A 21,086-nucleotide genomic window follows, 5' to 3' on the forward strand; every position below is an offset into this window, starting at 1 on the left:
GGGCAACTTTTTTTAAGACGGAGTGATTCATGTGTGGAATAAACTACAAGAGGAAGTGGTGGATGTAGGTACAGTTACAACATTTAAGCGAATAGGAAAGGTTTGGAGGAATATGGACCAAATGCAGGTAAGTGGGAGTAGTTTAGGTTGGGAACTGGTCAGCGTGGACTGGGTGGACCGAAGGATCTGTTTCCATGCTTTATGACTTTATAACTTTATAATTATATATTCCTCCACAAATTTTAATCTCATCTCCTAAAAAAGAACAAAATTATTTCAACAATTCTTAAAATACTGCTTTTTTTGCCTCTTCAATGAGATTCTGTGCAGAAGAAAATAAATTATTAAATAAACAAATTTTCGAAGGTAATATAAATTGGAAGCTTCTAAACGTTTTTAATCAAACAAACTAATTTTTTTAAAGTATGTTAGAAATTTTTAGATTTAAAAATTGAAAGAAAATATATTTTCAGACTCTTAAATTAGTTCAGTTTAGTTGTATCTTAAGGTATCTACCATTGGAATTCATATTACACTTACTTTAAACTAAACTAGAATGAAATTTGCCTCAACATCTTGTACCAAAGTGAAACTGGAGAATGCACTTCAGTTCAGACTAACACAATGCAGTCCACTGAGAATTTAGTTTGACAGAGTAAGTATACTATTAGCCTCTAACAGATGTAAAGAATCAGATATGAGGATCAATTAGCACAGTACTTGAGTACTTCGTTTCTGGAGGTGCAAGGTGGGCAGATCTAGTTTCAATCAAGATCAAATGTTGCAATCCACTTATTATAAGGACAGATGACAAGCATCATCATCCATTCCCACACTGCACTTGATTCATTCTTTGTCAGTTATTAAGTTTTCTAATAGGGGGTCCACAATTTAACAACTAAAATAATTCAGTTGGTTTATACAAGACATTGCAGTGGATCACATCTGGGCATCACTCTTTAGCAAAGACTAGGAACAATAATCAAACAGTTTTCTACTGAAATGTTAGGTTGGAATCATTTGTTCCAGTGCTCTTCATAAATAAAAAGGTAAAGTCGCCATGGTCCCAAAGAATCATAGGGCTACCACCAGATGACTGGTGGTGAGTTTAACCTGAGGGTCACCATACCTCAGGCAAGGGGTAAGAGTGAGAAGACAGGACCTTCATAGTAAACTCAGCTGATGAGGGTCACTCTGCATCATAAACCAGCTGTCCAGCCAATTGAGCTAAGTGACCTCCAATATTCTCACCAAGTTAACAGTTTGTTATTGAAACACTACAAGCATAAAAGCCACTTGAGAAAGAATACATTTCACATGGGAAATCACATTTGACCAGAACTTAAAATCAATCTAGCCAGTGTGCATGTTTCATTATAATAAGGGCAATTATTTTGTTGTGCACATTAATTTTATAACCTAGCAAAAACCAATTTGCCCTTTTATTTTGACAAGTTAATCAAGTTAAATCAATCATGAACATAAACTCAAAATTGTGCAGAAATAATATTATGATGCAATTCATTTCTAATATGTAAAAATATAAGACACCATCATTCTTACCTCTACATCTTGAACAGTCCGCGGTTGTGCAACACAGAGCATATTTAATAACTGAAGAATCAACTCTTCTATGTAAAAGAGGGCATCTTCTTTTGCTGAGAGGGTTGGATGTACCTGCCTTTGAACCTGCATCAAGAAATAAGACTGTAAATACCTTCTCAGGAAAACATATATTTTGAATAAAGATTTTAATTATCAACCTCCGTTGGCTCACATCTTTGGAACCCTAGCCACTTGTTTACCTATGGGTAAAACCCAGAATTTCCAACTTGCTTTCATCATAGCAAATTCCATATTTCTCACGCTAGTGGGATATCGTTAAGTCTGTCCCCCAAGAAGGGAAACACTGCCAAGTATAGTTTCCCCATATTAGCCCAAATTTTAAGCTCAAAACAAACGAACTAAAGGAAACAATCTATGTCAGAGAGCATCTGTCAGCACTACGTTCACTGAAGCTCCTCAGGTAAACAAAATAAATGTCAAAAATCGACAAGTTCAAAGCAGACAATTTGCAAATAAAACAAAAATGATACACTTCAGGAAAAAAAAAGCAGAATTTGTAAGCTACAAAGCAAAAGACAGAGCGGAAAAGCTTTTAACTGACCTTTCCCTTTACTTGTCCACATGTAAAGGAAGCTAACTTGGAAACATAGAATCTTAGATCACAACAAATGAGATCTAAAACACAGGACCAAACACTTTCCATAAACCTCAATACCATAACTTCATTCAATTAACTAACTTATCTGCTACTAATTATGATTTTGAGGTTATAACATTATTAGGTCACGAAAGTACTGCCCATTTCTTCCCGAAGCTGGATTTAACAAAGAAGGATGAATTCCTCAATACCGTATGTATTTTCTGATGGGAAGTTCAGAGATTAGCTAATTCAATAAACAAATTAGTTTATATGAGACATGGCAATGATCAAATTTAGTCATAACTTTTCAACAGAGACTGGATATAATAGCCAAGTATGAAGATAAATGGTTAAGGATTTGTTCAGTGCTCTTGATAAATACTCATGTCAGAGCAACAGCCCTGGTGTCCTTAAATGCCACAGGAGGCTGATATCAAAGGCTAAGGGAGATTGCAAGATCAGAACTGAAGGCTAGATGTGATTTATTGACACAGATGGCAATTTTAAATTTTATTTATTGGGTGATGGGGAGCCACCTTGGGAAAAAAGACAGAGGAGTTTTGATAGAGGTATTCAAAATGATGTATGGTCTGGACATAGAAGATAGGAGGAAAGTTTTCTGTTCATGGAAAGAATAAAGGGGCATGGACTTAAGATAATTGGAGAAAGAAGAAAAACTGATTGTGAGAAAATGTTGTTTTCTACTGTTGTTTAAGATCTAGAATGCACTCTTGAGAGTGTGATGGAGGCAGGTTCAACAGAGGCATTCAAAAGAGAATTAGACTTAAAAAGGTGCAAGATGGAGGGTCATGGGGCAAATGTGGGAGATTTGCACCAAGTGAATCATTCTGGAAAGCCAGTGCAGAGATGATGAGCCAAATACCTCCCTGAAATATTAATAATCCTGTAATTCTGAGCCTAAGTGGATGTGTATTACAATTTCAGGAGAAGTTCATATTGGAATTCCAAGGACAATTGCAGTGATCTTAATTTTAAACAGTTATTAGAACAGGCAGATACATATTTTGCCAGGTCCAACTGATCTAGAGTGACTCTAAGATCAGTTCAAAATTGAAGATCCTAGTATTATGTACAAAGCCAATGCAGAAAACAGGCAGCTTTATTTCATCAGGGACAGGGTGGCTTTATCGTGGAGACCCAAAACAGCAATTTTGTGTGATGCAACAAAATTAAGGCATATTGGTGAATAGAAAGCATTAAGTATATTTTTAAACTGACATTAGGAAATTATCTTAACAGAATTTTATTTTATTTTCATGGGATGTGTGCATCGCTAGTTAGGCCAGCATTTATTGCCCATTCCTAAGTGCACTGGAGAAGGTAGTCATGAGCTGTTTTCTTGACCCATTGCAGTCTTTAGGGTCTAGGGAAATCATCATCACTGTTTGGAAGAGAGTTCCAGGAGTTTTGACCTAATGACTATAATGCTGATCTTATAACCGTATTGGAACAGCTTGGCTAAGGTGCACTGATGGTCCTACAGCGTGCCTTTAGTACTATTGCCAGAATACTGTCAGGATCCATTACCTTTTGCAGAATCCACTGTATTCAGCCATTACTTAATATCACATGGAATCAAGTTGGTTGAAGACTGGCACCTGAGATACCAGGGACCTCAGGATGTTTCAGGTCGGGACCCTTCTTCAGAAATCTGAAGAAGGGTCCCAACCCGAAATGTCAGCTTTCCTGCTCCTCTGATGCTGCCTGGCCTGCTGTGTTCCTCCAGCTCCACACTGCGTTGTCCCCAAAACATCACCCTTGGGTTCTACATTATTCAGCCAGTCACAGTACCACAAAGTCACTGCATCCCCTTCAATTAAACTTTTCCTTGTTCTTTAAGGATGATTAACACACTTTTACAAAGCAGGATCCTGCACCACAGGAACAGAACTCATAAATTACTAACACAGCCGTAACTATCAGCAATTGTTATTATACATACACAGCAGCAAGTGGAAATTAGAGGAACATCTTGCACACCCAATACCACCACACCCCCACAACAGTAATATTAGGGAAAATATAACCATTTTCAATTGGCCCAAAACCAATAGCATACAGCACTTGAAGATGTAATTGGAAGCATTTAAATAAGTTTGCAACCTGATACTTACAACAGGGGATGGAAAAGCAATGAGTAATTGCAAATATGTGTGTAAATAGCTCTCTTTAGTTTATGGCTAGGGGTATGAAGCACTTTATTGAATCTACTTCTCTTAGACATGGTAGAAGGAAGAATATATTTATTATATATCTGGAGATTATGTATCCTGTTACTTGGTTAGGTACTTAGGTGGCACTGAGGTGTACAAGAAAGAAACACAGAACTTGAGTATTGCTGAAGAGAAAGACATACCTGACAAAGTTTTTCCTCTTTTACTCACGAGATAACCACGTTATAAAGGGAAATAACACTTTAAAGAAAATATAGTTGGCTCACTTTTCCCTCACCCATATGGTGAGAGAAACATAATGCAGGGTGAATGGCAGCATCCTGGACTTGTTAAAGTCTGTGTAAAATGGAGGTTGTAAAGTAAGCCAAAAAATGATTGAGGTGGTGAGTTTGGAAATTTAAAGTAACGGAGTAAAACAAAAACACAGACAGATGATACTGGAGATAGAGTATCTCAAATCACTGATTGAGAATAACTCCGGATTAAAACAATGTCTAGCTTCCACAGAGTCAGAATTACCCTGAGCAAGCAGTCATGCAGGTCATCTATAATTATGAGCAGGTTACTAAACAAAAATAAATCAACAGCAATGACCTGAGTTTCCTAAAACAGTGTGCAACAACAGCACACCGTGGAAAACATTAAGGAAATTAGGGGGCAGGAATTAATCACAGAGTTGTATTTTGATAAGTTTACTTGATCTCTTACAACATTTCAACCAAATGTCTACTAAAACAGATCACTACTCATTGTCACAGACTACCATCTCATGCAAAATTGCAGCTCATGCAAATTTCTTTATTCTATGCCAGTTCTTAAGATGCTGCAAATTTATGCTTAGAATATTAGGCACATCAGGAATCAGTCCATATTGCTGGAGATTTTCCAACAATGTTTTTATTTCCCCGAGACCTAAGATATATCGTCATAGATCATAGAACCCCTACAGGTGGAAACAGGCCCTTCGGCCCAATAAGTCCACACCGACCCTCAGAGCATCCCACCCAGACCCATCCCCCTATAACCCACCTACTCTACACATCCCTGAACACTACAGGCAATTTAGCATGGCCAATCCACCTACCTTGCATATCTTTGGACTGTGGGAGGAAACCAGAGCACCCAGAGGAAATCCATGCAGACATGGGGAGAATGTGCAAACTCCACACAGACCGTCGCCCAAGGCTGGAATCAAACCCAGGTCCCTGGCACTGTGAGGCAGCCATGCTAACCACTGAGCCACTGTGCTGCCCCTTGCAAACTCCACACAGTCGCCCAAGGCTGGAATCAAACCCAGGTCCCAGGCGCCGTGCGGCAGCCGTGCTAACCACTGAGTCATTCTGTACCTTATTTGCATAATAAACTGAACAACTCTGTGTGACCGCTTTGCAGAACACCTACGCTCGGTTCGCACTAAACAACTGCACCTCCCAGTCACGAACCATTTCAACTTCCCGCTCCCATTCCTCAGACGACATGTCCATCCTGGGCCTCCTGCACTGCCACAACGATGCCACCCAAAGGTTGCAGGAACAGCAACTCATATTCCGCTTGGGAACCCTGCAGCCCAATGTTATCAATGTGGACTTCAGAAGCTTCAAAATCTCCCCTCCCCCTACCACATCCCAAAACCAGCCCAGCTCGTCCTGCCTCCCTAACCTGTCCTTCCTCCCACCTCAAGCCCCACGCCCATCTCCTACCTACTAATCTCATCCCGCCCCCTTGACCTGTCCGTCCTCCCTGGGCTGACCAATCTCCTCCCTACCTCCCCACCTACACTCACCTTTACTGGCTCCATCCCCGCCTCTTTGACCTGTCTGTCTCCTCTCCACCTATCTTCTCCTCTATCCATCTTCTATCCGCCTCCCCCTCTCTCCCTATTTATTTCAGAACCTCCTTCCCCTCCCCCATTTCTGAAGAAGGGTCTAGGCCTGAAACGTCAGCCTTCCTGCTCTTCTGATGCTGCTTGGCCTGCTGTGTTCATCCAGCTCTACACCTTGTTAACTCTGTGATTGTATTTATTTGAACATCGTACTCAAATTTCAATGCAATTGCCAACGAGAAGATGAGCTAAATTGGAGCTATTAAACTTGGTACCTTGAATATGACACCATTTCAGATAATTCTAAGTCAATGAGTCAAGGACATTGGTGGTGAGATAAAACAAAGTCTCACTGGTTTATATATGGAAACGTCCCCTTTGCTTCTCAATAACATTCACAGGCATCAGGCAGATGAAATGGAACATTACGGCAAACTGAAAGCATCCTGCATGAGGATAAAAAAGAAATGTTTCTTGTAAGCAATGTCCTGGTACACTGGTACAGGTATGTACCATAAACAGCCAGTATCAGCAAGAAAGGTCATTGAAGTTGTTGAGGAGAGATAAAGCACTTTTATCACAAAGTCAACTGTGGCTCCTGTCAGCATTGGAAGTTGTGGGTTCTAGTCCTAATCTAGGACTTGAGCATAAAAGTACCAAGGGAGCACTGCGCTGTTAGAGATGCCATCTTTCTGATGAGATAGTAAATAGATGCCATGCCTACCCTTCAGGATGTAAAATATATCTTGGCACTATTTAAAAGCAAGGCAGGAAGTCATCCCTGACCTCTTGGTTAATACTTATTATTTCAAAAAAATAGTGATTGTATTGGTCTTTATGGCAGCTTGCTGTGCACATATTTGGCTGTTGCACTTCCTACATGATTATCGTGATGACATTGCAATAATGTCTACACTTCAAAGGTAAAGTTCTACAGGCACTGTGAGATTATGAAAAGTACCATAAAAATTCATGTCTTCGTAATGGCAGTCTCACTGTTAGACGTATAAGAAATGCAAATAAAATAGTGTATAGAGATTGATGAAAGGCATGGAATGCGATTGTGTTATGAAGAATTTCAAAAGGAGAGGTTGGAGGTGAGAGACGTCAGAACGACAGATAAACGTTTTAAAACAAAAAGGGAAGAAAATGCAATGATGACAGTTTGAGGAAAATAGGATTAGATCCAACAAGAGCAATTAGCAATGTCAACAATCAAAGAAGCAAAGTATAGCAGGTAATTTATTAAGTGCTAAAGCTGAAGGGGTCACAGGAGTGGGCAGTGGATAATATGGAAATGACAGCTAGATTTTGCGATTGTAATGACAGTCAATGTCAACGTGCATCATTGTTACCCTGTAAAAGTGACACCAACCTCTGGTGTTCATATATATTCAGGTAAACCCCGAAACCAGAGTTGCTATCAGTGATTCCTTGCTCCTCCCTCAGGATACATGTTGAAATTCCCACAAATGCCAATCTTTTAAATCTCACTGAAGTGATGAAAACTTGCGCTTTTACACTGTAATATCACCGTTTACAAAGAATACTGTAAAAGTTAGCTCCTGAACAACCTAGCCCCAGAAATCTAATTTTCTATTACGAAAATATTTTTCATTAGGATAAAAATTCTGTACTTTAATGTAGAATTTAAGCTTCTATTTCAATTTTAACTGCATGGCCTATATTTATTTCAATCACAACAGGATGAATGAAACATCAGGATAATAAGTGCATCTTATTTCTTAGTTTGCTGTTGGTGAGTTATACTATCAATACTGCTACATAATAAGTCTTCAGAAGAACCATAATCTTGCTCAAAAGAAGCATATTAAAAAATGATTGCAGACTGTAAAGTACTTTGGATTTCCCTTTAGTAAAAATGTGCATGCCAGGAGACCAGCTATGACTGCTTCCCAATCTCTAGAAAAATCACTAGAGGAATGCAAATCTGGTATGACCTGATCTTAACAAAGGGATCTGTATTGCTGGGAAATTTTTATAGTAGCATAACAGGGCCATTAAATTTATCATGGTCTGAAATTAAGCACTTGTAAGAACCAGTCAACAGATATACAGGTGGTTGTCCTATAAAATGACAGTTGCGTTCTTTTGTGACTTCGCACTATAAAAAATACGGTTATAGGGAAATTGTTATCCAAACAGCATCCACTATTCATCAATCATGTCACGTTAACAAAACACAAATTAGAGCAGAAACACTTGTACGGGCACTCTATTAATCACAAAGTGGTTGCTCAATCCCAAGAATGTAGGCAAATATATACACTAGGATTAACAACAAAGAATAAACAAAACAAAAACTGAAAGATCTGCAGATGCTGGAAATCAGAAACAAAAACAGAAATTGCTGGTAAAGCTCAACAGGCCTAGCAGCATCTGTGGAGAGAAATCAGTGTTAATGTTTCAGGCCCAGTGACCCTTCTTCAGAACATTCTGTTTTTGTTACAGACTAAACAAAAATAACCTTGAATAGATTAACAAAACAATACATGTGAGCTCAGTAGCCTTTCTTCCGTGTTGCACATTCCATATAAAGCGAAAGGAGGGCAAGGACAAAACTGCGAATCCGGCAGGGAGAGAGAAAGGGAGACATGGCTATGCAGCAGGGGTCAAAAAGCAATCTGAAAATTAGAGCAGCTGCAGACACTACACATAACAGCAATAAATTCTTCCCCACATAACCTGCATTTTTTCTGTTAATTATATTCTGCTCTTGCAATTGACAGTATGCTTTTTTTCTTGCAGCTAGAATTTCTCTCTTGTGGCTTGGTGACCAAACTGAATGCAGTATACAAAGTCCAGTGAGATAAAGATAAATATAGTTTCACCTAATTAAAATGTTACGTTTTGGCCAAAGATTGTTCTATACCAGCCAAAGGTATTAATTGATGTGTTGGAATTAGAAAACTGTCCCAATGAATAGTAGACAAGGCTCAAGAGGTTGAATGGGCAATATTTGTCGCTGTGTTCAAGATTCAAAACCGGGGTGCTTAAGCTGAAGGAACTGCAAGAAGGAAAAAGAAAGAGAGAGAGAGAGAGCAAAGACTTAGACAAGGAGCAGGATGTTAAAGGATGGGGGAATGGGGTACGCTTCAAAATGCAGTGACAGATAAATTCACCATCTAACCTTTACAAATAATCCTTGAAAAATCAAAAGACAAGGACAAAAATGTAAAACATTGAAATAAAAGGTGCCTCAGTATTGGACCTTAGCACTTTCGCAACTAGGTGTCTGAATGGCAGCAATACATCTGCATCTTAATATAAATTGCCTTTCGTCATCCCTCCCCAAGTCTTGATTGTTTGTTGCTTGTCATTTTCATTCCACTGTGAACTGACATTCTCTCAGTTTGTTGCCTGGGTTCTATAGGTTACAGAAGATGAAATTATCGTCAGCCACAAAGCTCTGCTCCCCCAACCCCACGTGACAATCACAGAATCAAACAGTACAGAAGAGACACTTCGGCCCATCGAGCCTGTACTTACGAAAACTACCCTGAATCAACAATAATTACACTTTGCAGCACTTAGCTCATAGTCCTGAATATTATATTCAAGTGCTAATCTGAGTATTTTTAAAGGTTGTGAGGTTTCCCACCTCTCCTACCTTTCCAGGCAGTGCATTCCCAATGCCCACCACTTTCTAGATGAGAAAAGAAAGCCTCAAACCCTGCCAAACTTCCTATCTTTCCCTTAAAATTATTCCCTCTTTTTATTGACACTTCAACTAAGAGGAGCAGCTGCTTTCGATCCAACTTCTCCATGCCCCTCAATAATTTATAGACCTCTATCAGGTTTCCCTGACAAAAAAGTGACTTTTTTTGTAAAAAAAAATTAGTCATTTTGTTCATGACTATTGGACTAAATTTTAAGATTTTCCTGCTGCTCCACTTATTTGAAGTAAACAAGGCAACATCACAGTGAATCACCTCTACGTTCCCTCCAGTGCAATCACATCCGTCTTATTATGTGGTGTACCATAACTACACATTACCACACTTGTGATCTACCCAAAGTCTTGCACAGCTTCCACATAACCTCCCTGCTTTTATAATCTATTCCACAACTGATAAAGGCAAGTGTCCCACATACCTCCTTAACTACCCTATTAACCGATACTGCCAGGAACTGTGGACAAGCACACCAGTACTAACTGACTATATTACTTAACCGTTGATCATGATCAATTTTATTGTGGACCCACGTCTTGGTACATGAACCAATACTTCCAAATTAATCTTGAAATGGATTTGAAAACTTGCATGCTCATGTCTGACAGGAAGCCCCCAAAAGACAGAAAGTAGCCCCAAAAATCAAAAAGTAACCCTCAATAAAATTCAGCTAGGCAGTTTTTCCTCAAAAATGGTTTTTCTTCAAAGGCTATTTTGACCAATGGGGTGGGGTGGCACAATAGCTTTAAGACAGCCTCCTGAAAGTAAGCCTGCCAATAGTGGAACCAAAGGGAATGGGCATGCAAGAAGCTAGAGATTTCAGAAAAACTGAAAAATAGAAGCAAGAATAGTCACACAGCCTGTTGAGCCTGCCCACACAGAGCTGTTAAATATTTGTAGCATTTTTTTTGTGAGCACCACCTAACCTGTTTGAAAGTCAATGGTACCAGAAAACCAGCAAGTTCAAATGGTGAGTCAAATGTGATACCTTTCCAACTGAGTAAGATAAAGACTTTTAAAGTATGCCTTTGTTCGTAATAGATTATGGTGTTTCAGATCTATTGACCCAAATCTAAAACCTTTAGTAAATACAAAATACTGCAGATGCTTGAAACATAAAGAAGACAGCAACAAGCCACGCAGCATCCAAGGAGAGACAGTAGGAATTGCAGATGTATCAGTTTTTAAACAAGCACAGAGCAAGGAAATAAAAGGCTGGGTGAAGAGAATTGCAACAAATGCTTTTCCGCCGTCCCCATTTTGACCATGCAGGGTCTCAAACGTTCAATGCAACAACTGTTTGATTCACCTCGACTTTTAATTTCACATGATGCTTTCTCCTCTAAAATGGGGACAGCAAAGGAATATTCGGTAATAGCTTTACTGAACACCTTAGACATCCTGATTGCTTACCATTTTAATTCTTTAGGCCAATCCCACTCTAAACTCTGCCTCCTACATTGTGCTGATTAATCTTGAGAAAGCATCTTTGGACTAGACACTTTACAAACTACTGCACGCAACATCTCGTCGAGAGCAACAATTTCAGATAGTACTTATGATTCTCATTTTTTTCTGAAAATTGTGCCAACAATAATTCAGTTGGTAAGTTAATCCTTCCCGTCTTTCATGCTTTCAGACCTTCCCTTTTCTTCTTTAACACCACTTCTTCTTTTGTACTTGCTCAAATCTTATTGAATGTATAATATGTTCCAGTTCTAACAAACACCACCAATTTAAAATATTAACAGTTTCTCTCCCCAAATTTGTTACCTGGTCTGCTGAATATTTCCAACATTTTCTGTTTAAATCCAAAAAGATGTGATGCACTGTTTCAATGGACTTATTCTGGACAGTAGGGAAACCTTCTTTGGAATATACCTGTTAATAAAATATAATTTCCAGGATATAAAAAATGCTATTGGCCTGTTCCCTGCTCTTAGAGGTGGTCATCAAAAAAGTCAATTCTTTGGATGGCCCATAACAGGTACCACGAGTGCTTCAATTGTTGGAGTTAATCAGAAATCTCTTCACAATGGATCCAAAGCTGAAGCAATGCCAAACAAAAGTGCATCGAAAACACTGATGTTGACTGAAGTGCAGCCCATACAATGGTTTCAGTCCTTACTTTCTACAAGAGCAACTCAAAGAGTCCCTCTGCCCAGTCCTTTCTCGGGAAGTTGTGTCCTCTTAAAATGATTATACAATTCCCTTTTGAAAGTCATGATTGATTCTGTTTCCTCCACACTCATGTAGGGCAAGCCAGATTCTAGCCACACTATCTGTAGAAATGTTTTTCCTCACATTATCTTTGTTTCTTTTGTTAATAACCCTAAATCTGAGCATCCCGTCTTTCATCTTTAACTATTCTGTCCAGATCCCTCATGACTTCGAGCACTTAACCTTCTCTTTTCCAAGGGTTGCACGATTTCCTTAATTTTGTCAGCAATTCTACATTTAAGTCTGGCTGTATTTATAAACAACAGCAATGCATTTCTAAGACCAGAGCTTCAACATACAAATATCCCAAAACACTTGCAATTCTTCTTCCAAGAAAATGGCTTCTTTTGACAAGTCTGAAAGACTGGCCACACCTGATCTTGATTGTAACCACATTTTTCTAATGTCATAAGAAGTGTATATTGTACAAAGCAAATTCTAAACATTTTCACTTCATTTCTGTCCAATCACTACATTCGTATTGGCAAACTGCCATGGCTGCTATGGGGACACTACAAATACTGAAAGAAACAAAGCTATCCTTCAGCACAAAAAAATCTAGGCAGACATTCCACTGCAGTAGCGAGAGCGCTACACTAACAAGAGTGCCAACTTTCAGGTAAGTTATTAAACTTAGAGCCCATCTAACCCTTCCAATGGAATTAAAAGATCTCATGTCTCCATTTCTAATAAGAACTGAAGAGTTAACTTTAGCTTCATAGCTAAATGTCACCACAACAGATTGAGATTAGCTGGTCATTACCACATTAATGTTTCTGGGATTTTGCTGGATACAATACTGACTGTTGCACTTCCTGCATTGTTCAGGTCCCACCTGCTGCAGAGATTGATTAAAAATATACACAGGGACTACACTTCACAAGTGCTTCAGGTGACTGTAAAGCACTTTGACATGTACAGTGGTCACAAAAAGTGCCAAATGAAGGCAAACCTTTTATCTGATTATAATGAAATTGCATTTTTTTTTAGTTTAACTACAAGATGGCTTTCCAGAAGCTGGATCTACTTTAAATTAATATCTGTAATTTGGTGGAAACTTCAAATCAGTCTCCATGTTCAAATACAAAAGTCTGAATTCAGCAGCTTCATTGACAATCCCAATAAGTAATATTTACAACGAAAACAGAAACTGCTGGCAAAACACAGTAGTCCTGATGAAGTGTCACTGGACTCGAAGTGTTAACTCTGCTTTCTCCCCACAGATGCTGCCAGACTGCCGAGGTTCACTAAGAGCTTCTGTTTTTGCTTCACATCTCCAGTATCTGCAGTTCTTGGTTTTATTTCAGTAGTATTTGCAAATTACAGTATTGCCCAGCTGCAACTAGTGAAGACAGCACTCAGTAGAGACTGAGTAGACACACACACTGTGCTAGCTCAACATTATTACAATTTTACAATTCTCCCTTAAAGATTTTCCCTGCATGGTTGATTCTCTTTAGCCACAAAACTGAAAAGAAAGCTTTTTATTAAGAGCTTCCATCTTGGGCCAAAATACATCCAACAACGTACCCTACAAACTCTACTCACATTTTAGGAGCCGTGAGAAACTGCAACACAGCAACTGAGGCTGAGACAATCCGCAACATTATATAGGTAAAACAACTCCACAATGTTGTTAAAAAATGTTAATATGTCCTATCTCCCAATGTTAACCAGTTTTTTTTAAACCCTGGATCCATATCTTCCTGACCGTATCTTCTTCCTTGGGCCATACGCAAAGTACCACATTTCATTGAAATCCATTGATTAGTTTTTGAAATTAAACATAAACAAATGCAAAATAAATGATAACAGATAAGATAATGATTACAGCATATCTTAGAGAAGGACCAGTGTTGTACTTTTGAAGTCAGTCAATATTCCACAGTTTGTAGAGAGGGTGTTAAAACAGTAGGGAGGATTTGCAGAATGGTATTAATTGGAATGGGGAGCAAGAATAGGGCACAAGGTGGCGAGAACAGCAAAGAATAAAATCCTTTGGTGGACTATAAGGACAACATTTTGAGACCAGATTTAATTAGTTGAATGGTCTGATTCAGTGCTACAACACATCATGATTTTATAAAATTGTTTAAATTTACAATGTTTTATAAGATGAGTGGCACACTCTCCCAACAACACCGCAGATGACTTTGCCTTTACTCAGAGAATTAGAATTAGAAACCTTATCTTGGCTTTGGTTCTTGGGGATTTCCAGTTGCTGTGGACAAAGCATGTGTGGAGAAATGCACCATGGGAACTGCACCACAAAAACCTTGGTCACTTGACAACGAGACAGAATTAGGACTGGGAAGTTCTCACTTCTTGTTAAAAATCTGTGTATGTGGAAGATATATATATATAGTTACAGTTTTAGTTTTAATTTACTCCTGTTAAACTACAGTAGCTCAGAGTGTACTGCAATAACCTGAGGTAGAACATCAGAAGTAATTACGGCAGGGAAAAATAACTTCAATTTAAGTCAACCCTGAGCTAAGACCTTTTCTACATCTATCTGAAAAACATATGTTTGTATTAAGTTCAGAGGGGTATAGCAATTATGACTCTTTTGCCTCTGGCTGCCAAAGTTAACCATGGAAAACAACCAGCCTGATTCAGTGTGTATCTTTGGAAGGGCTGGCATTAATGACAGTTCCAGTAAGAACCAAACATTCAACATCAAAAATGAGGGTGATTTTAAACAGACTAACTGGAAATATTGTTGGTTTGAGCTCCACAGTTGTTCAAAGAGAGACTGAGCGCGCCTCTGGAACAAGACATCCACTTCCAGTTATAGAAGGCGAATTATTAGTTAGGTGGGGGCAATGATGAGAAATGAGCTGTTGCAGTCTCCCAGAGTTTAGATTGACTGCTTGGTTTATTGGAAGTGATTTTTTTTTCTGAATTGGCTCCAACTTTTTCTTGGTCTCAATCAATAAGTTGCATGGTTGAAGAGACAAAAAAATGGACATGTTGCATTTGGATGGGGTGAACCTAGATAGGGTTGATTTGACCTTGTTCTGATGGCCTTGATTCATTTTTCAAAAATGTACAAATAAGGTTATAGAGAAGAAAATGTAAGATAAATTACATTTTAAGTGTATTTTTTAAGATAGATAGGAAAATGTTATAAGTCATATGTACTCAATACGTGTCATATTTCCCCCCTCACGTCAGTCATGCAATACACTGTACAATGCAAGAAATTTAGTTGAAAAGTAACACATGAACCAGTCACATTTTGGTTGCATTTGGACCATAACAAATTATAAATTGTACTCCGAGTTCTACTATACTAATCTGCTACTATTACCTATTAAAAGTGAGAATATAACACACAAAAAATAAATCTCAACTTAAGGTAAATTAAAAATATCCCAAACCATTTCAGGTCAGAAATACTACTCTATTCAAATAGTATGACACGAGGCATAAATAGTGCGATTTAAAAACAAAGCATTGTTGTAAGCTACAAGTACCTTACAGAAACTGGGAATCTACTGTCACTTATGACGATTGGCTGACGTCAACTGTTGCTTGATTTTAATGTGTAAAGCAAGAGCTATGTTACAAAAATTGTCAAATATACTTTGCAATGGTAAATCATGCACTCACCTACTACAGGAAAGCAAACAAACGTGGAAAGCATCTTACCCAAATCAACATTTGTTTGATTAAAAAAAACCTCAGCATTTCCAGTTTGCTGCATCAGAAGAATCTATTTATGCTACCTCACGCTAGAATTTAATTCAATAACTCCGATCCATAGAGGATTACTTTCTAGAAACATAATTTAAATACACTAAAATGTTGTTCTACAGAGAATGTAATAGAATCAATTTCAAAGCACAATAGTTTCAACTGTAACAACATTTTTCTTCCAAAAACTGATAGTTACATTAAACAAACAGAAGAGATGCTTGTTGAGGCCACACACTGTTATTCGCTTGGGCAACATAGTAAACATAAAGTGACTATTCAAACCCCACTTGTGATTTTCTAATATAAAAGCTTACACTCAGACTATATATACAGAATTCTACCAATTAAGAACATTGCACAATAAAGGACTGTAGTTGTTTTTTCTGAGTTATTTTGACTTTAAGTACACCCCCATTCAGTTTATTTATCCATCCTCTAATACTAAAATTACTTTCAGGTTGTTACTTGAAGGATGGAACTAATTTTGAGGCCAAATGTTTGTTTGTTTTAAAAAGCTGCAGCAAACTTCAAAACAGACAATGGAAACATGGAGATAAAAAGTAAATATCATAAAAGCCTTTTAAAAAAATGTATAGGAAAGGAAAAGAAATATTAGACAATGAAAAGAATTAAAAGAAAATAAAACAAAAGGAAATAGGAACAGTGTGTGAATGCATGTAAATACTCAGAACCATTTTACATATCGTTGTTTATTAAGAGTTCTTTTGGTATGGAATTAAGGGATTAAGGGCCCCAACATTGCTGACAAGACATGTCATGCAGCAACTGGCATAAACATCACGCACTTTTGCCTCAACTTTCAGAGAACTTTACATTTTCCACAACAAATTGTTGGAAATTATAATTGATAAGGGTCCACTGTTGTTTATCATTTATCTAAACGATTCTTTTGAAAATTTCAGAGGCATGGTTAGAAAGTTGTAGATGACATCAAAATTGGCGATATAGATAACCTTCTTCATGGTTGACTAAGATTACAAAGGGATCTTGATCAATTGGGCCAATGGGCTGAGGACTGGCAGATAGTTTAATTTGGATAAATGAGAGGTATTGCATTTTGGTAAGACAAACAAGGGCAGGATTCGTACAGTTAATGGTTGGGCCTTGGGTAGTGCTGTCAACCAGAGACCTACGGGTTCAGGTACCTAGTTCTTTGAAAGTTGCAACACAGGTAGACAAGGTAGTTGTAGTTAAGGTGTTAAGCTTGCTTGCCTTCATTGCTGAGATCACTGAGTATGGGAGTTGGGACATCATGTTCCGGTTGTACAGGCCATTGTTAAGGCCACCTTCTGTAAGGATATTACTGAATTGAAGAGGGTTCAGAAAAGATTTACAAGGATGTTGCCGAGACTAGAGGTTGAGTGTTATAAGGAGAGGCTGGATATGCTGGTACCTTTTTCAGTGGAGCATAGGAAGTTAAAGGGTGACCTTATAGAGGTTTAAGGTCATCAAGGGCATAGCTAAGGTGAATAGCAAAGGTCTTTTCCCGAGGTAGGGGAGTTCAAAGTTAGAGGGTATATTTTTTAAGGTGAGAAGAAAAAGATTTAAAAGGGACCTGAGGCAACTTTTTCCACACAGAGAGTGGTTCATGTGTGGAATGAAGTTCCAGAGGAAGTGGTAGATGCAGTAAATTACAATATTTAAAAAAAATTTGGATAGGTACATGATTGGCAAAGGTATAGAGGGATATGGGTCAAATGCAGGAAAGAATGACTAGTTTGGTTTGGGAAACTTGGTCCACATGGCCAAGTTGGACCAAAGAGTCTATTTCCATGCTATATGACCGTATGATGAATAACACAGCACATCAACATCATATCTGTGATCTCACGAGCATCAAGCCCAATTACCGATCTCCTTAACCAATGAAATTTAAGGACAGAGAAAGCAGAACAAATGAAAAGGAAAACAAGATCTTAGCGATGAAATAAAACCTGACAATAAAAAAGAATCAGGAAGAGAAGAGAAAAGAAAGAGTGAAGCAAGATAGAAAAATGATAAAGAAAAAAGAACAAGCAAAAAATAAAAGAGCTTCACAATCCAGCTGCTTTTGGGAACTGTAGTATTAATCCTTAAGAGGTTATGAATGAATGGTAGGATAGGCATGTGAAATGTACAGACATTCTCAAGGCATGAATTATTGAATGAGTATCACCATCAGGAACAATGAAAGTGCTTTCGTTAGGATAGCTGGATGAAAACAAAACCCATTTATTTCACCTACTACTACTCTGGCATGATATGACCCAGAGTTGTTGTTGAATCATTCATAATTTGTATCTTTGACTGATGAAACGGCTTTTCATCTTAAAAATTACTGCGCTCAGTCACCAACAGATACATGAATGTCAAGACGTGCGTAAGAATATCAAGAAATTTTTTAAAGAAAAGCATTTAGCAGTGAAGTGCTATCTACAGTATTGAGGGTTCCACAGTTTAACTATTACTTTTCTGCACCATCAAACCTGAGTAGAAAGTTATGTAATTCATATTATTAGGGCCCTTGGCAATGTAAACAGCCCCAATCGGCATCAACATAAAAATTCACACAAAGTCAGCAAATACAGCAATTTAAGGAAATGCAATGAACTTTACTGGGAAGGCTCATTTCAAGTGTGCATACCGTTTTTTTAAAAAAGTTTGGCAAAACCAGCAGTACAGGAGTGCTGCAAATTGTTCAACAACCTACAGCGAATTGGAGTTTGTGCAACACCTCCCCACCCCTGCAATTCACTATACCTGTTGTGATCTAAAAGTGGTAAGAGTCATAAGCTCAAGCAATTTTTCCACCAATTTCTGGGCCTATTTTATAAAATTATTTCTGAGGTATAAATTGTTTTACTGTTGTAGTATTGACATTTTATTCTGTTAGGTGAAGTATCCAAAACCAACTGGGCCACGTAGATCAAAAAATCCTTGAAAATATTGGCCATTTCTCATGTATCAGTTCACATTAGTTGTACAGCATAAAAAAATAGTAACTTTAAATTTAGAATTACTTGGTGGATAGCATTATGAAATTATAAAAACTGACTTTCAAGATACTTCATGAAAACAGCAAAAAAAAAATTTGCGAACATAATTTATAAAAAATCCTCCAGGACCATTCAATTTCAGATACATTACAACCTTGGTCCAAACAGGAGAAATAAAAGTGAAAAAGATGAATTCCAGATGAATTAGCGAAAGCAACTGCCCTCAGATCCAGGAACTCTAGCAAAATTGAAGTCAATAGGAATCAGGGAGAAAACCCGTCACTGGCTGGGCTTCTATTTAATGCAAAAGGAAGACAGTTGTAGTCTTTGGAGACCAGTCATCCCAAGCCCACCAACAACGCAGAAGTTCTTCAGGATAGTTTCCTAGGTCTATCCACCTCAGCAGCTTCTTTAGTAATCTTCCCTCCATCATAAGGCTGGAAGTGAGAAAATTATGGTTGACTGCAGAGGAGATTTATTAGGATGTTGCCTGGAATGGAGGGAAGGTCTTACGAGGAAAGGTTGAGAGAGCTAGGGCTTTTCTCTTTAGAACAACGAAGGATGAGAGGTGACTTGATAGAGGTGTACAAAATGTTCAGAGGCATAGTTAGAGTAGACAGCCAGAGACTTTTTCCTAGGGTGGAGGTAGCTATTACAAGGGGGCATAGTTTTAAAGTGAGTGGAGGTAGATATAGGGGAGACGTCAGAGGTAGGTTCTTTACTCAGAGTGGTCGGGACATGGAATGCATTGCCGGAAAGGGTAGTGGAGTTGGCCTCATTAGGGGCATTTAAGCAGCTATTAGACAGGCATATGGACGATAGTATAAGGTAGGGGTGGAGGTTAGACAGACCTTAGGTTTAGGGTAAAAGTTTGGCACAACATCATCGGCCAAAGGGCCTGTACTGTTCTATGTTCTATGTACAGGGTTCAGTTCCATTTGTAACTCTCAGATTAAAAGCAAAATCAGTCTGTGCTCATTTACAGCAAAATGTGTTGTTTCTCCTTTTCTCTAACACAAGGGAACCTTTTAAAAGTTTGTTCTCAGTATGATATTGACCAGATCATATTTGTCATCTATACCTGGCGATAGTGAAGTGGTGGGCCTTTCCTGAAACCCTCACACAGACCTTGTGATGAGAGTGCACCTACAATCTCAGGTGACTCAGAAAAGGTGGTACTATCAAAGTAGCTTTGATGCACTGCTACAGCATGTTCTAATGTCAGTGAAAGTGGTGACGGAGCTAAGTCGAGATGGTGTCAAGCTTCTCAACTGTTCCAACTGCATCCATCTAGTGGAATGCTGATTATTCTCCTTAATTGAACTTTGCAGTTAGGTTTAGAAAGATTCTGATGAGTTAAAAAGTGCACTCATTAAAGTACTTGGCCTCTGTCCTCTTCTTGTATTGAGTGTGGACATGGATTGTCTAGTTCAGCTGTGTGTCAACAGTGATTGCAATGATATTGATGGTTAGATACTCAGCAATAGTGGTTTTGTTGAAGAAATTTCTGTGCTTTTCCTGGTTCAAGGTGATCATTATTTAGCCACTAATGCAGCACAAATAGTACCTGGTCTTATTTAGTGCAAGTCTAGTTATCATCTATGTCCGCTTTTCAACTAACACAGGCAGCTTCTTTGCTGGAGAAATGATCAATGGACTGAATACTAAAAAACAATCCAATGCCTAATCTAACTTTGAAGGGAAGATGCAGTTGAAGCAATTAAATGTGGTTGAGTGAGGATATTGTTGAAGTAGTAGAATTTACTTTGGCCTACACACTTCGCCCGAATGCCTCATACATCAATATCCTGCAGTTGGTGTGATTAATGTCTTGACAACTTACCTTTGTTCTAAGGATCATTTCAGAAATTGGACGATTTGCCCCTTCCACCACATGAATCACAAATTATGTGATGGCTCTTTGGTGTTGTACTTAATCAAATGATGCTTTGATATAAACAGCAGCTGCTCACACCCCTCTTCTGGAATTCATTTTTTGCATCTATATATTTGGATCAAGACTGTGATAAGGGTTGATAGAATTCATGCTTACCATCAACAAATAAGCTATTGATATCATCAGTTTCTGGCAGTATTGATGACTTGTCCTCTCAGTTTACTGATGGCTGTGTGGAGACAGATAGGCTAGAAATTATTTCAGAGAAGGTAGGAACAGCAGATGCTGGAGAATCTGAGATAACAAGGTGTAGAGCTGGATGACCACAGCAGGCCAAGCAGCATCAGAGGAGC

The 21,086-nt window shown here is 38.3% G+C and overlaps 1 protein-coding gene across 1 annotated transcript in view; it reads right to left on the bottom strand.

Moving 5' to 3' along the window:
• The window catches only part of sos2 (son of sevenless homolog 2 (Drosophila)), an 82,414-nt gene that overhangs the window by 57,151 nt on the left and 4,177 nt on the right, over positions 1 to 21,086 (bottom strand). The window contains exons 2-3 of the mRNA XM_048600107.1: positions 11,692 to 11,799; positions 1,564 to 1,689 (exon numbers count right to left, since the gene is read on the bottom strand). Coding sequence (XP_048456064.1) covers positions 1,564 to 1,689; positions 11,692 to 11,799 — 234 coding nt within the window. The remainder of the gene's footprint in view (positions 1 to 1,563; positions 1,690 to 11,691; positions 11,800 to 21,086) is intronic.

This window comes from Rhincodon typus, chromosome 8 (assembly GCF_021869965.1).
Source record: "Rhincodon typus isolate 14 chromosome 8, sRhiTyp1.1, whole genome shotgun sequence".
NCBI lineage: Eukaryota > Metazoa > Chordata > Chondrichthyes > Orectolobiformes > Rhincodontidae > Rhincodon > Rhincodon typus.